This window comes from Nicotiana attenuata, unplaced genomic scaffold (assembly GCF_001879085.1).
Source record: "Nicotiana attenuata strain UT unplaced genomic scaffold, NIATTr2, whole genome shotgun sequence".
Lineage (NCBI taxonomy): Eukaryota > Viridiplantae > Streptophyta > Magnoliopsida > Solanales > Solanaceae > Nicotiana > Nicotiana attenuata.
In genome coordinates this window covers 615078-632248 of record NW_017670449.1, presented here as the reverse complement: position 1 = coordinate 632248, position 17171 = coordinate 615078, and the positions used below count along the sequence as shown (strand labels likewise).

At 36.0% G+C, this 17171-nt stretch overlaps 1 protein-coding gene across 2 annotated transcripts; it reads right to left on the bottom strand.

Annotated features, from left to right (window-relative positions):
- Positions 1–5559: 5559 nt before the first annotated feature.
- Positions 5560–16783, bottom strand: LOC109239576 (GPI ethanolamine phosphate transferase 2). Of its 2 annotated transcripts, XR_002069924.1 has the most exons (18): positions 16537–16783; positions 16224–16317; positions 15708–15752; positions 15398–15565; positions 15243–15327; positions 15001–15107; positions 14546–14626; positions 12844–12896; positions 12656–12758; positions 11383–11520; positions 10815–10911; positions 9848–10070; positions 9666–9759; positions 8504–9502; positions 7545–7637; positions 7164–7429; positions 6447–6624; positions 5560–5771 (listed from the first exon to the last, which is right to left on the bottom strand). XR_002069924.1 is itself a non-coding variant. In XM_019406158.1 (17 exons), the coding sequence occupies exons 1-17, from the start codon at positions 16665–16667 to the stop codon at positions 6501–6503; spliced, it is 2901 nt and encodes a 966-aa protein (XP_019261703.1). In that variant the 5' UTR covers positions 16668–16783; the 3' UTR covers positions 5840–6500. The 2 variants fall into 2 exon arrangements, 1 of the variants encoding a protein (XP_019261703.1); XM_019406158.1 differs by lacking the exon at positions 5560–5771 and having other exon boundaries at positions 5840–6624.
- Positions 16784–17171: the final 388 nt, after the last annotated feature.

Here is a 17171-nt window from a genome sequence, read left to right as displayed (position 1 = left end):
ATATGACATGGGGACATGCCATAATTTTAAGTGTGGGGTGGGAGACTTGCTCTGGTAGTGTATTGTAGTGTATATAGACATTGAGTATGTTGTAATATTAGATTGATGTTGTTGTGTATAATTGACTGTACTCACATTAGAAGTAACTGACTTGGCCCAACGACGGACACTTGTCGACAGGTCTCTTGAGGGTCATAGTCGAATCTTAAAAAAAAAAAATGTAGAGGACTCTTCCTGAGGACGGACCACTTGGACAGTACTCTTGAGGGAAGTAGTCCATGTAGTTTCTTTTTTTTTTAGGTAGTGTAGTAATTCTCCCTTGGTTTTTCTTTTGACCACGGTTCTTTCCAAGGGCTTTTCTTGAACCGGGTTAGGTAGATTTTTCTTTTGTAGTTTTAGGACCAAGATGGGTGAAGACTAGAATGCAGCCCTAGATGTACACACCTGAGAATAACAAAAACGAACTGAGGGTGCGACGTCTAGGCTCGTTTGTAGACTCATACTTTGATGCCTTAATTTTGCACATCTTGTCTTGCTTGAACGCTCGTATGAGTGTGTTGATAAACTGATTTGGAATGAGTTACATGCCAAGTGTGTGTGAGTTATTACTTGCATTCTGTGCTTGCATGCGATACCTAGAACTTGCCCTGTGTGTTTGCAAAGCGAAATAGAAGTTGTTTGGTTTTAGAGATGATTGAGGCACTTCTTTGTATAGCCTGTATAATTGTGAATCCACCTGTATATATTGCCATAGTTAACCCCTTTTGAGCCTGAAGCCTATTCTTTGATAACCCTATAATAACCTACATCCCTGTGTTTGAATAAATTGACTGCTTGAACCTGTACCTCCTAGAAGCACTTGAATTATTAAAGAACATACAAAAGTCAAAGTGTGGGGTAGTAGGGGAGTGGAAAAAGGGGAATCAGGAAAGAAATACTTGAATGGTGCAATGGCAGTTAAAAAAAAGGAGAAAAGAAAAGAAAAGAGAAAAAGGCCAGTGCACCTAAGGAAAAGTAGGGGGGCATTTGAAACAAATAGTGAGACGATTGGGCCGGACATGGAAATTGAAAAAAAGGAAGTTTGTATTAAAAGTGCTTAGGGAGGTTAGTCACTATATCCAAATATATCCTACCCGTCCCTTAGCCGACATTACAACCAAATAAAGACCTTTTGATCTTTGACTGAACAGCTCGATTAGCAGAGCATTACACTAGGGGCAAGCCTATGGTGTATCTGTGTGGCATGTGAATGTTCTTTGCTGAGAGTGAGTGAATTCTGTCTATCTATGGTTCCTTGTTGCTTAATTTATTGTGTGTGGAACTTCTCTCAGATTTGTGATGTGAGGGCATGTGACTCAGGAAGAAAAAGTGAATTTTCACCTCTATTAGAGTAACTAGAGTAAGCACGAGTGTGTCATGGCGTTAGAGTCTGCATCTGAGTGTGACTGTTGCACTGCTTAGGTTATTCGTTCATAATGGCAAGTATAGCATAAACTTGGGGCAATGCATCCAACGGTTAGGCCTAGAAGTGTGGTTTAACTTGCTCGAGGACGAGCAAAGGTTTAAGTGTGGGGTGTTGATAATAGGTGAATTTAACTATAATTAGGCCCTAAAGAACCACCTTCTTGTATAGTTTTGATGATAAAAGTGATAACAAAATGCTCTAATTAGTGCTTTTCATGCTTTGCAGGTGATATATGACAAGAGAAGGCTATGGAGTACTTTTGGGATCAAATATGGAGAAAAAGAGGCCAATCGTAAAATTTTGCCAAGTGAACCAAGCGAAGCAGCTTAAGCCAAGCCTGAAGAAGGACTGCCGCGGTTCCACAGCGACCGCGGCAGAACCGCGGTAGAAGACTGTCGCGGATAAGTTGAGATTCAGAAAAGGTGTGTGGCCGCGGTTTGACCGCGACCGCGGCAGAGGCGGAAAAGTTCAGGGACTTAAGTGCAAAACACGGGATTTTTAGCCCAAAACCCTATTTTAAATACTAGACTTCGCCCAAAGGAGGCAAGAATTGTATTGGAGAATATTGTAGCAAGGAAAACAATTGTGAGAGATCACCTAAAACATCATATCTTCTTCTTCTTTAATTTTTCTTGCAATTATGATTATGAATATTGTTCTAGTTGATTTACCCATAGTCATGAGCAGCTAAATCTTTTGTCTAGGATTTTGATGGAACCTATTGAGGGATGAACTTCTTGTTCATGTGAATACAGTTTGCCAGTTTAATTTCTATTTGTTCAACTACGTGTTTGTTGTAGTTAATTGACAGGTTCCTCAATTAGTTGTGCCTATTTAGTGTTCATAACTCGGGAGAGAGTGCATATTTAGGTTATTGTTGAACAACACCACTCCCAAAGTATAAGAGGGATCTATAACTGCGGGTTTAAAGGCGGGATTAGGAATAACAAAGCCTTGGGTGCAATCTTAAGTGAACTGTGATAATTAAAGCTAGCTAGTATATCTCGGGAGAGAGCATTAAGTAAAATACTGTGATTACTCGGGAGAGATTTACGGTAAGAAGAGCGTTCATGATTGATAGAATGTGTTGGTGAATTTGTATGAAACATAAACAGAAGGAATTCCATCAATAGGGGAAATCAATACCTTAGCGCTTTCTCATTATTGTTTACAGCTTAGCATCTTTAATTTGCAGCTATTAGTTACTGTTAATCTTAGTTATTAAAAACACCATCAACTGTGATTCTCAACGTTTGAGAAATTGATTCTAAAGAGTTTAGTACGTCTAAAGATAGTGATTGATAGGTTAATTCTCTGTGGATTCGACTCTGGGCACAATACTCAGGTTATATTTGCAACGTCCGCATTGTCCTTTTTATAAGGTATAGTTGGGCGTGATCAAGTACTTGAGCAGATGATTCAGTGAAATGGGAAAGGATAAGTTGTTCCAATACCATCCTAGATGCAAGAAACTGAGCATAACTCACCTGAGTTTTGCTGATGATCTTCTCCTTTTTTTCTAGAGGTGATCTTCTTTCTATATCCACCCTATACCAGTACTTCTCTCAATTCTCTAAAGCATCTGGATTGCAAGCTAATATGAGTAAAAGTGCAGTATATTTTGGGGGAGTGAAACAAGCTGTAAGGCAGCAAATTTTAAGCTATCTTGGATTTGTACAAGGGGAGTTGCCCTTCAAATACTTAAGCATCCCTTTGTCCTCCAGGAAAATTGCATTGATCCAATGGCAGCCTTTAATTGATAGAATCACAGGGAAGATATCTTCTTGGACTGTAAAAAAACTCTCTTATGCTGGTCGAATTCAATTAGTCAAATCTATGATCTTTGGAATTCAAGCATATTGGGCTCAGTTGTTTATTCTACCTTCCAAAGTGTTAAAGATGATAGATGCTATATGTAGAAGCTACATATGGTCTGGTACTAATACTATTACCAGAAAGAGCTATGTGGCATGGGATAAAATGTGTACTCCAAAATCAACTGGAGGAATGAATATCATTAACCTGCTGATCTGGAACAAGGCTGCTATTGCTAAAGTTTGCTGGGATTTAGCTCATAAAAAAGACAAGCTGTGGATTAGGTGGATCAATGCCTACTACATTAAACATCAACAGTTTCACACTATGCCTATCCCAAAGCAAGCTAGTTGGATGGTTAGAAGAATAATAGCTTCCAGGGATATCCTACAACAAATGCAGTGCACAAGAGGGGACAAAGAGACTATCAGACATATGTATCTACAACTTCTGGGAGACCTACCAAGAATGAGTTGGAAGAGCTTAGTTTTTCAGAACTCTGCTAGACCAAAGGCTATCTTCAGCCTGTGGTTAATGTTACATGGAAGATTGCCTACCAGAGATAGAATAACAAGCTGGGGAATGACCATTGACCAAAGTTGTGTATTATGCCAAGGACAACTAGAAACAAGTGATCATCTGTTTCTGCACTGTCCTTATGCAACAGAACTATGGAGTAGAATATGGAAATGGATTCAACAAGATCAAGGAAGCTACAGCAATTGGCAACATCACCTTCAATGGATCATCAAGAAAGCAAAAGGGAAATCCAACAAAGCCAGTATTTGCAGATTGGTATTCACAGAAACATGCTATGCATTATGGATAGAAAGGAACAATCGTATCTTTGAAAAAAGATATCGTCACTGTGATAGTATAGTTCGAGAGATAACCTATATTTGTAATGTTAGAGTGGAGCCTAAAGCTAGAAATTAATTACAGAAATACTTATTAGTATAGAGAGTAGCAAAGTATATAGTCCTTGGGAGTAGATTATGGTTACTATGACCTAGTTGAGATAATCAGTAGAGTTTGATACTGATTATAGTTTTGTAATGATCTCTCTTTGGTGATTAATATAAAGAAAGTTAATTACCAAAAAAAAAAAAGTACAGGTCGGTGTAAAGAAATTTTTACATTATTAGGTAACCTAAACGATATGTATATGTAAGCTTTTTAAAAATATGAAAACACTTGCAGTGTAAATTTTTGATATATAATGTTAACGAAATAATCAGCCAAATTCACTGTTTACTATTTCTAGTCGGTATGCATAGATTATACATTAATTATATGTAATTATATACATATTCTGAAAGTCAGTTTAAGTGATTAGGTCGGCTGCTATTGCTCTACGTAAATTTTTGACATTATAATTGGAAAAGAGTTTATTCAAATACATGCTTATTTTTGGGATTTGGGGCAGTATTAATAGTTCTTTCTTTCTTTTTCTTTTTTTTTGTTCTAAAAAAGAATGGGTTTTAGAGTACGAGAGTTAATCCATTAAATCACTTTGTTTCATTTTTCTGAATGAAGATTAAAATAAGAAGTAATAATAATCGTAAATTTGTAGTAGGGAAGTTCTTCAAAAATTCTGCTATTGAAACTAGGGAAGTTCACGTAATTCATTCAAAAATTACATATTAGTACATAAACTCAAATGAATATGCATTCTTGAATTAATACAATGGAAATGATTTAACAATTTATTTAAGTGGTATAACAATAATAATTAGTGTAAAAGCCAACCAATCTAAAATTAATAACTATGAGGGTAAACTTGGTAACTAACCAAAGTCTGAGGACGTATGTCTGTCAAATGCTTTCTTGGGCAGCAATTAACCAAAGGCTTAGTAAGCGTGTGAACATAAAAATTATATTATTTTTTTATATTTGAAGTTGAGTTGAAAATTGGTATTTGAAATTTGAAATTATATTTGGACATACATTTCACTTGAAAATATTTTGCAGTTTTGTAAGTGAAAAAAAAATTGAAAATTTTTATTTTTGAAAAACTCATTTTCAAAAAATTTCGAAAAACTTGCAAAAAATTTTTCAAAAAGAAAAATTTGAAAAAAAGGAATTTTTTGTGGACAAACAGGTCCTTCTTTCACATTTTTGGTTCTTGATAATACTATTGCAATAGTGGAAATTTGTGATATAGTGCTTATAAACTAGCTGGAGTGGCCATAATTTCCAGAATTTTAGTTTTAGTGAAGAGCTGAAAATTTATCAATCAATGGATAACAAATGAATAACATCTAGTGTTAACTCATAAACATTGAGACATACGACTAAGTACTACATATAAAACCTAAAAAAAAAACATAAAAGGGCAGCCCGAACATAAAAGGGCAGCCCGGTGCATTAAGCTCCCCACAAGGGTTTATTGTACGTAGTCTTACCCTGCATTTCTGCAAGAGGCTGTTTCCACAGCTCAAACCCGTGACATCTTGGTCACATGTCAACAACTTTACCGGCCAAGGCTCCCCTTCGAAAAGCAAAGAATATCATACTCAGACAAAGAATAAAAAAACCAAAGAATATCATACCCAGACAAGAAATTCAAACATAGTTGTATTCATATTCTCACTTTTAGTAATCCAAAATTGAGTCATGAACAATCTAAACTATGCGTCCAAATTGATAAAGAGAGAAAATTAAAAGGAATACAACAATTTACAAAACCCTTTCAAGACTAAAAGACATTCACAGAGTCAAACTACCACACAGATATTACATTAAAAATGCCAAAATTTGTTCTAACCTACAGGAGAATAGCAAGAAAAAAAGAATTTGATTAGTAATTAAAATCTACAGCTCAATATTTCAGTTTTCTCAGTCAACTGTTTTGGCTGGCTGAGCAGAAACAAGAATCATTTAACTGCTATGCTGTAATTTTTCCTATCAAAATTGTTATGGTTGAAGTATGGATCTCTATATAGAGAAAGCTAGATTGTGGCGTAGTATGCGTCCTTCTTGTTGAGTTGTGTCCCACATCGGTGGGTTATAGGTATTTTAGTCTCCTTATATGGTCTTGGGCAATCCTCACCTCATAAGCTAGCTTTTGGGGTTGAGTTAGTCCCAAGGTCCATTCTTATCACTTCTAATCCACAACTTCCCCTGAATGTTCAGATCATGTTAAAGGCTAAAGCAACTAGCATACCTCTCGACAGAGAACACTAAGATCGGGTTAGTTGTATGTCACTCCTTATTGAGACTAGTCTGTATGAGTCTGCAACTTTTTTCGGAACGCCAGGACCAAAGAGATATAGATCACAGTTGAAGCTACAACAGATACCCCAAGACAGACACAAACCGTCGTAGCACAAACGTACAAGAACCTGAACAAAGAAAGGTCACTTTTAATCTCCATACAAATTCAAAATCAGATGAATAACAAAAGACCATAACTATTTTAAACAACTTGTCTTGCAAAGATAAAAAAAGGGGCAGCCCAATGCACAAGGTATCCCGCATTCCCGCAGGGTCCGGGGAAGGGTCACATCCCAAGGGTGTGATGTAGGCAGCCTAACCTAATGCAAGCATTAGTGGCTGCTTCCACGGTTCCAACCCGTGACTTATAGGTCTAGGGGCGGAGGGAGAGTGTTACCTACGGGTTCAGACGAACCCAGTAGCTTTTTGCTTAGACATTATATTTGTATTAGAAAATCTATTAAATATGTATAAATATTTAATTGTGAACCCAGTAACTAACGAGCGATGGGTTCGGTTGCAAATTCAGAACTCATAAACTTTAAATCCTGGTTCCGCCTCTATATAGGTTCTTACAAAGAAAGAGTTGGATATATGACAAAGCAATATATATATATAGAGAGAGAGATATGTATGTATCTTGATTTCAACTTTTGGTGGCACTTACTTGGGAGAAAATACACTCCAAACAAATAAATGATTCCTCATTAGCAGCAACACAATTGTGTAAGCTATCAAAAGAACGGAATTCAAGCCCAACGGAACCAGACAAGGAAAACCGAGTGTCCTCTTAAGCAAAGATCCAATGTTGCAACCACTTGTGTCCTTCACAGAAGTGTACATCACCATGCTAAGGAGGTATAACATTGGTGAAGCATATGTAATAATGAACATTAAGATGCCAGAAAGTATAGTCGAGTGGTTCAAGACACCCTGGAAATAAAATCAATGAGGAACATCAGCTTAAGTTGGATCATTTCCAATATGAAGCAGACATAAAATATAGCATAAAACTACAACAGTAAAGATTTTTGGGCAAGAGAATTACAATAAAAGCACCAGCAACATCGATTGTAGCTAAGGTATTGGTGTTGCCGAGACCAAAATGGCCTGCCATTCCCATATAATAAAGTGCAGCCACCTGATACAGAAAAAAGGAGAAAAAAAAAAGACTTGTGAAACTAATATTGATCAGTTATAGTATTAAGAGTTGTTAACCACGTAAAATATTACGTTTATTGAACGATAGCAGACATGCTCCGACTAATTCAAGTTGAATGTTAGTGAACATCAAATAGAACTATCGAAATTGATAGCAATGAAAAGCTATATATCTCGCTAGTCGTTCTAGAATCAAAAAGAGTTAACAACAACAACAACCAAGTATCTCCTACTAACACAATCTATCTGATTAGCTAGCGAAGACCTAGGGAACTTCATAGGTCAGGCGTTGATTAAGGTACATTAGGATGAGAAGACTTAACAAAGGAGTGATGTTACCCTCTCATCCAAGCAAAGCATATTGTTTTGCTTTCTTTCTAGTTTTCTTTTAGTCATATATTTATCGTCATTACTCCCTCTATTCCAATTTTGAATTAACCTTTTCACTTTCCAATAGTCGACCAACTTTAAGATAGATTAGTAATAGCATAAATCAAATTTTGACTACAAAACTTAAAAATATAGGGAAGAAAAACCTAGAAAAAATATACAAGTTGTTTTGGTATTCCAAACATTATGAAGATCTTTTTTTTCAATCAAAGATAATTAATTCTGTTAAAGGGAACACTGGGAGCTTTTTAGAAGAAATTACTAACATAGGACTTGACATGTTCTGCAAATTGAAATGCTTTTGCAATGAGTTTGAAGATTCTTGCTTTAAGAATAAGTTAGGTCAACTAGGAAGTTACAACTTGCTCGTGATGTTTCGAAGACAAAGATGCCGTAAATAAAAAAACGCAGAAGCAAAAACAGAACTTGGATGGATACTTAAAAGATCTGACTGACCTCAACCCATTGCCTGAGATGCTGGTTGGAACCAGAAGAATGCAAAATGCTAGCTAGTATTTGCAGGAAGAGAAATAGTACAGGCATTGAGTTTATGGGCTGCTGCAACAATAGCTGTAAAAGAGACCAATAATATACGTAACTCAAGCCAATCACATAGGCAGATTTCCTGAAACCTAAACCCCAAACCTTTCTTTGGCTGGGCAAGTGGACTTCATGCACAGAAAGCGTATGATTTTGGAGAGGTATACACCATGGTACAGCAACAACAATAGTCGTTGAACAGAAACCTAGGACGGCATAAATTATCTGAGCCATTAAAGTAGCATCATAGCTACCTGTACCGAATGAAAGTTCTTGATATTTAATGATATAATATAGAACCAGAAACCCAGGGAACAAGTACATTAAGGAAACCACAGTCACAATATTCCTTTTTGACAGTTGGGACCACAGAAGAGAAACTAAGCTTATGCTGATTAGGAATACCCCTGAAACCAGCTGGAACAACTTTATATAAGTGCTTCCGGCTTGCTCCAACCATTTTGAAATGTCAGGAAGATGAGTCCAATTAACGCCACCTTGATGCCATCCTCTCAAAAGTCTCCCGGAAATGAGAACCACAAAAATAGAGCAAATCTGGATATAATTATTTGTCTTTTGACCCAAGGTAGCGCTTGTATTTTGCTTTGTCCTTGTTGTGATTTGCTGCATTACTTTTCGAAGAGATACCAAATAAAACGAGGATGTCACAAAATGCCATATGTATTGCTCCTCCTCCACCAGAGAACTGGATCCCATGCTTATGACAACAATAACAATTACCAACAGAATAAGAATCTCATCCAAATGCCATAATTGCAGGTCATTCTTGGAATTAAGAAACTGCTGATTCTGCTCAGAGAAAACTTGCTTCCCTAGAAGAAACAGAAGGCTTAGCAATGTCAAACATGAAACGAGCATAGCTGCTACTCCAATTATAAGTCGGCCAACAGGTTTCTGAAAAAACATAAAATAGAAATTATAAGAATATGCAAAAAGGAAGTAATACGGGAGAATAAAGAATCATGGAACACTCTTCTGTTCGTTAGCATGAGATAGTTATATATGGTCAATTACTTTCTAGAAATGCAAAAGAAAACTTTTATAAGGTTAAACTCACGTCAGTTGCTCTATGAGATAGCCACTCACTTGCAGTTCTTAAGAACTTATGATAAGCCACGAGAATGCTGTGACAATTGCCCCCACTAGCAGATCTATATAAAACATGAGAAGAACGCAACACAAGAAGAATTAGCATTTTTGCCAAATAAAAGTTCGGAGAAAAATTATACCGTCAACCACCTTTTCTCTTCCCCAGATTTCCTAGATCTGTGAAGATCTGCAGCCTTCATATACAAACAACAAAAGGTCTCTTCCAGACTACTGTAACCTCTTGTCCTCTCCGATCCATCATCCCTGAAGTCGTCGCATAAGAAGTTTTCGCATACTAAACCAGGTAACTGTGCTTTAAGTAGCCTAAGCAATTGCCAAGAATTCAACTCCAATAACCTGAGTTGATGGTCAACTGAAATACTTGAAGAAAATGAAAAAGGAACATGACTAACTTTACAGAAGCCATATATCATTCAAAAAAGACTGATAATGCATGAATTTTGACAAGACGATCACGAAAAATGGCAGGACCAAAAGATATATATTTAGATTACTCTATATGCTTGCTATTTATGTCTTCCCATTACATAGATAGTGCGCCACCATAACGTAACCAGATCAGAATACTCAATCAAGCTGTTTTTTTAATCTTCTAGGGACTTGAGCACCAAGGTTAATGCTTCCGACAATTCTCATTATCCTGAGCCTATTCAAGGTACTTCCACGACAAGTTTTCAGGAGTCAAAGTCTAAACTCTCAATATTAGACGTCATAATATTTGACAGTGCATACTCGTTTTGATCCATAGTGAAACCCATTTTACTATGAGGAACTTCACTGGATGAATTACAGGTAACTTGAACAACTCGACAAAAAACTTTCTCATGTCGGGTGCGGCCCTTCCCCGGACCCTACGGGAATGCGAGATGCTTCGTGCACCTGGCTGCCCTTTTTTTTTCAATTTCTCAAGCCCATGCCTCACTAGCAGATGCAGAAGGCAACAGGATTTTGAAACACAAGCTCCACAGATTCTCCTACTTAGATAATTAGCAACACTATGTAACACAAATTCTGACACTTATTCTTTACAAATATCACCAGAATATCGACATTCTATATGGCTCAGACATTAACATCATAAACTAGAAAATCAGACCTGTTAATGATTTGAAAGTTTCTGCCATCAACATGCCAACATTGTTCTTCGGTATTGGAACACCAAAAAGAAGAGCTAATGTTGAAGCAAGGTCCACCTGAACCACCAGATTTATAAACAATAAATAAATAAATAAATAAGTTGATGATCGCACCAGTCTTATCAGTGTCAATTGAGGAAACGCTGCAACTACTATCAAAGATATCTTTTTGAAAAGAAGATGAAAACCTCCTAAAGCATTCAATAAAGACAATGGCATAAAGTCACTAATTATAAGATTACTTTTAACAACACTTGTATTCCGAATTTTATCTTAAAATAACTTCAGAGAGAACTTATTCTAGCAATCCCTTTTACCGATTTTCTAATTTGAAAAGCCAATATTGCATAGTTTTGTATGAACTCCAATGCAGAACATAGGTCAAACACTAGCTATAGTTTAGAGACTTTCTGCTAACTTGGCTATTAGCTGATACACACCAATGGAAGAAATGGCAAGTGACTCCATCTTCTACTAATGAAGTAGTCCATTAAATATTCATCAACAGTAAAACTCATAGTCCCATACCTGGTTGGCTTTATTAGGGGTGCCTGATGTACTTCCAAAATTTGTTGGACCAATAAAAAGTGCCAAAGAGTCAGTTTCCTCATATGATGATCCTCCATGATTTCCATTTTCAGTCATTCCATGATCACTTACTACCAACTGCAGATGGGTGCATAACATAAACAAGAATGTGGATTACCATAGTCAGAATATTGAAATATGATTTTTGTTGAGTAATCAAATGATATCTTCAAAAATTAGAAGAGTATGATGCCACAACACTTACTCCACCATTCAAAAGGAATATTAGGTGATGTGTTGTCAAATTACCATATTCAGATGTTAAATAAATTAAAAAGAAGAAATAATGCTTCAAATTTGATAAAGATGTAGGTCAATGTAGCTAAAGGCTCATTTGGAGGCGCTTAAACCCTAAAGCTAGGCGAAGCTAGGTGCTTCACCTCACTTAGGCAACGCTTCAGTGCAAGCATCACCATGTTAAGGCATGCGCTCAATGCGCATGGGCTCTACTTTGAGAGAGCGGCAACAAACAATAAACAACCAGCAAAGAGAAAATATTAATTGTTGAGGAAACATATGAATCTGTTACTTATTAAGAAAAGGAATAAAGAAAACTAGTCCGACAACATAAATTAGAAACTCAACTGCATTGTAACTTCTGAATTACATGTTCTTTTACTTCTATATTTCACTTAATTAGTTAATTGTAGTTTTTTTTTTCAATTACTTTGTTCATTTAATTGTTTGTGCCTATATTTTTTGTGTACATTATATTTTATATATTTTATTTTTTGCTCATTGCACTTTTTCTTTACTAAATCAAGCTTTAATTACGCCTTTGCGCATAAAGCCCCTGCCAACTTTGGGCTTTTTTTCATTTGACAACACTGATGTAGGTTTTACTTTTCTGTTTCAATGATCCAAGATACAGTTATATGTTTTCACACTAGAAAAACCAAAGGAATAATAAATACATGGTATCTGACTTCTCTACGATAATTGCATCATGACGAAAGCCTGGTGCATTTTAAACACTTGGCCATTATCGAATTGTGAATCGCACATATTGCTATGCTGAAGCTTCAGAATGAGTTAGCTATTGAAAAGGGGAGAAGGAAAGAAAAAAGGCAAGTACGTGAATGTCGTAGTTAATGCCCAATGGCAACAGTAGTTGATCACTTGTTAAACTTTATATCTATAACAGGAAATGCACCCAAGTCTGTTAGCTATTGAGTAAGCCACACAACTTTTCGATAAAGGAAGAAGCACAAACCAGGAGTGTCCGTCCTTGATCATTATTGTTGGTAGGTAAAGAATTCAGATCGATCATCTTGATCACTTCATCCATCTCTCCGAGTTTGGGGGCCATCAGCACACTGTAATAAACACCCAAAGAATATGTTATGAATGAATTATCATCTTTTTTCTTTGGAAACTCAATTCAAAGGTAGGTGGCAACACCTATTGCGCCCACCAAGATGTCCAACATGATCCAAGCCAAGATAATGAAGAATCTGAAATAGTGCAAGATTATGTTAAATTAAGTAGTAGCAAACAAAAAGGCAACTCCATAGAAAGAACCAGATGAACCATCAGCAACATGTTCATGGATCTCACATGATGCCCCATTTAGAATATAAGTGACCAATGTGAGCCATATTCAGAAGGAAAATGATTTAGCCGTTTTGATAGGGATAAGAACCATTTTCAGCTATTTTCAAAGGAAAATCGTGAACACAATATGCAAATAGACTCTATGTAGAATTAATTAAAAAAGATCTTGTACTAGAAAAGCTAGATGTATCTGCTAGTTCAATAATATTTCCACATGTGTAGAAAATTTCTCGTTAAAAGAAGTTGTTTAATAAGTTTACTAGTGTTAGTTGGAATTTGAAACATCAAGCGGATATGCTAACAGAACTGGCAATTAGAATGCAAATATAGTTGTTCCACGAAAGGAGGACTATACATGCATGACCTTAGAAAATAAGACCTAGGGATCATGTCGAAAATTTGAGCTCTCAAAGCAGCAGATTCTGAAACTAAATCTCATATGAAGACCAGTTCACTATATACTCAAGAGGGACTTCGGCATCAGATTAGTGGTAAAAATAGTGACAATCAGTATTTCAAAAGCACTAAGTAGTAAGTCCTCACTTAAACCAAGCGAAGAAAAAGCAATGCCTTCGAGCAGGCTGAGTTGGCCAAAACCTAAGCGACGAGGCCTTATTGCTTTGGTCAAAAGCAAAGCATGTAATAAAGAGCAGTTCACAAGCATAGCAAGTTTACTTCAGGAGGACTTGAACACTTTAAGACTGACAAAGTGAAGCAAGTTCAATGAAGTGTGCTCCATTCACTCACTTCGTATGTCAAGGTAAGTCCTAGGGAGAGAAGCACTCTTCCTCTACTTGCGGCAATTGATCTTGATCTCTCCTTCCAATGCTAACCAAAACTCAGATTGCCTCAGTTCATGGAAGGAACAACTTTTCATACTGCTGGCTAAGCTAAAACTTTATTTGGTAGGGATAGGCATTTTCCAGATCACATGTCAAAGTATATTAACCTTGATAAATTACAAACATCAATAATGATGAGATGACGATGAAACCTAGACAAAAGTACACACTAACGATGATGATGATGACGACGACTTCTTAGGCTGAGTTAGGATTAAGGACAATATTTACTGCTATATTGTTAGACAGAAAGCCAGCAGTTGCTTCTCTTCTTCTGGTTGCTGCCACTGGGTATGCTTCTTCTTTGACTATATTATTTTGAGCAACTATTGTTCTCTTTGTTTTCTCTCAGTTGATTTTACATGCTAATTTTTTAACCTGACTGCAGTGAGATTATATGTCATATTCAGTATGACTAAGCCCATATATACTCGATATTTGCTTGCCATTTTTTCTTGAAGACCGAGATGAAGTGTTGCTCGTTTTTCGCTTCCTGCTAAAAGTTCCCTAGGAGCCTTGTAGCACTGTATTTCCCAAAACTGAGGACCTCCTATTCAGCCAAAGCAAAACTCAAAAGTCAGGATTGGGCTACATTCGCCAAACCTTGATATTTAAATATCTACACATGTACTTATCAAATACACACACGCAATGTTTAACCTGTTCCCAGGAAAATGTCTTAACAAATAAAGGGGCAAATAGATTACCAGAAGACTCCAATCGGTGCGACTAAGTTCATCAACCAAATGTCGAGATACATTTTGATCTACTTGGACAGTGTCTTTAACCTGCAGAATGAATTACATAAGCAGCAAAAAAACTTCAACTTTTCAGCACCAGTGCACCACGTACAAGCAGAGAATTTAAATCTTACACCTTAAGCAGCATTCTGATATTAACCTAGATGTAGTTTATACCCTCCACCTCCAAGACATCTGATCCAACAAATAACTGGAAGAATTGGTATTTCACTAGCATGGCTGAAGACACTTTCCATGTTTTCACAAATCAAGAATTTAAAGAGAATAAATGAAGGAAATGATACTCAAAAAACACATAAAACTGAAAAGGGAACTAACTACACCAGCACATGGGAGAAAATAGCAACAACACCACAAGAGCAAGAGGAGAGAAAAGAGAGTTATTGAATAAGAATGCTTACAAAGAAACTGCTAACACCATCATGCCTCGAAAACATTCCAGGAAACAACTTAAGCCATGTGTCATCACCATGCATCACGATTTTCCAACCAACTTTTAGGAATTGCACTGTAACAGGAAGAGGAACCATGGGTCATGTTAAGGCATCTAATCTGGAAACCACTTAATCAATTGATAAGCTATAACTTAGCAAGGATTTTCTACTTTATCAAATAGAATCTTAACAAGGATTTTCCAACTAACCAATTATGTTGTCATCCAACAGAGCTTGCGTGTTGAAATTGAAAGCAACATCCAGAAATCCCCCAACAGCACCAGAAACCATGGCCTGCAAACACACAGCTATTGAGAAGCCTACTTTTCCAAACAGAAAGTGTCTCCAAAATCCTTTTGGTTACCTTCAAGCGAGGCATTGTGACAGTGGGAGGTGCAGCCTTCGCATGATAACCAATCGCCCTTCCCTTACTCAATAATGATTGAGTATATGGCATAGCTTCCTTGAAAGCTTTCTGCGGAGGTTGACCATCTTTCCCAAGCACGAATTCGGCTGGAAGACCATCAATGACCTAAGAAATTTGATTTTATCAGCAAAAAACATAAGCTTTATTCCTAAAAAAAAAAAAGCATGGCAACATCCAGAAGGTGCCACCTAGATTCAAACGTAAGTAAAACACTATCAGGCAAGATTAAACTAACAAAACCACTCACCATGAGTATCAAGCGGTCGAATAAAGGAGGTACCATAGATAATTCCTGCGGTTTTACCAAATTCACAACCATAACTGTTAAGGGCAACAAAACAATGGCATCAAATGTACACCAGAAAACAACATAACATGCTATTGGAACATACATTCCTGTAAAATCTCAAAAAGTTTCAAACTTTCAAGAACCTTAGCAAATTTTGTAACATGCCAAATTGTAATCATAATAATACCAAATGTACACCAGAAAACAACATGACATGCGAACATATTCCTGTAAAATCTCAAAAAGTTTCAAACTTTCAAGAACTTTAACAAATTCTGTAGCATGCCAAATGGTGTGCATAATACACAATAATATCAGTTATATATATAGTACTACTTCAAATAGATGGGATAACACAATATCCAAGCTGACACAATATGAATAAATTCTTTTAACTACAAATATAATCTTCTTAATCCAAAAAATACCTTCCCCCCCCCCCCCAAGCCAAAAAAAAAAAAAAAGGAAACCAACCTGGTACAAATATTTGAGCTGACTTTCTGATAAATTGGTGGTATTCTGCAACTCAGCTGAATCTGCTCCAGGTGGATAAAAACTCTCTACCCCACTGAAAAAAGGGTCTTTTTTAAACTAAAACAATGCAAGAAATTTAAAAAACAACAAAATAATATCCCAATTCTTGGATTTTCTAGAATGCAAATGAAAATCCCTTATAAGAAGAAGAAAATATCAATACAAAATTACATTCTGGAATTTTCTAAAATGAAACTAAAAAATCTATTTATTTCTTTATATAAAAATGTGAAGGGAATTAATTGTTGAGTACCTGAATCCAGAGAGTGCTGGCTTTACAGGGAAGAAACCAAGAACAAAAAGAGCAAGGCCAATTACTTGGATTAAAACAGCTAATACTGTAATTACTGTTAGCTTTTTACATGTTAATGAAGATGAATCCATTTTTCTCCTTCTGCTTCACTCGGTGTGTGTGTGTGTGTGTGTGTGTTTTTTTTTCTTCAAGATCCTGAACTCTCTCTACTGTTGGGTCACATAACTGAGCTACCGTTTATGTTCTTCTATTTTTTTCCTTTTAAGTTTTACCCCTTCCTTAAAATTAGGGGAGTAGAAGAATATTTAAAAGATTGTTAAGAATTTTTTTTATTTCTTTACATCTTATACTTTGTCTTTAACAAATAATTATGATAGGTTCTTAATACTTTCAGTTTTGTTTTATGGGATAGTATTTGATTGAGCAAAAAGTTTTAAAAAAATATTTAAAAAATTAGAAATTTATGGTGATTAACATGTCATTATATTTTTGTACCTATAAATTATATCATTCAGGATAAAATAAAAAATTAAAATAAAGTTATTTCATAAAATAAAAATTATATCATTTTCTTAGACTAAAAAAGAAAAAACATGTTACATAAAATAGAACAAAGAAGTACCTGTATATGAGAT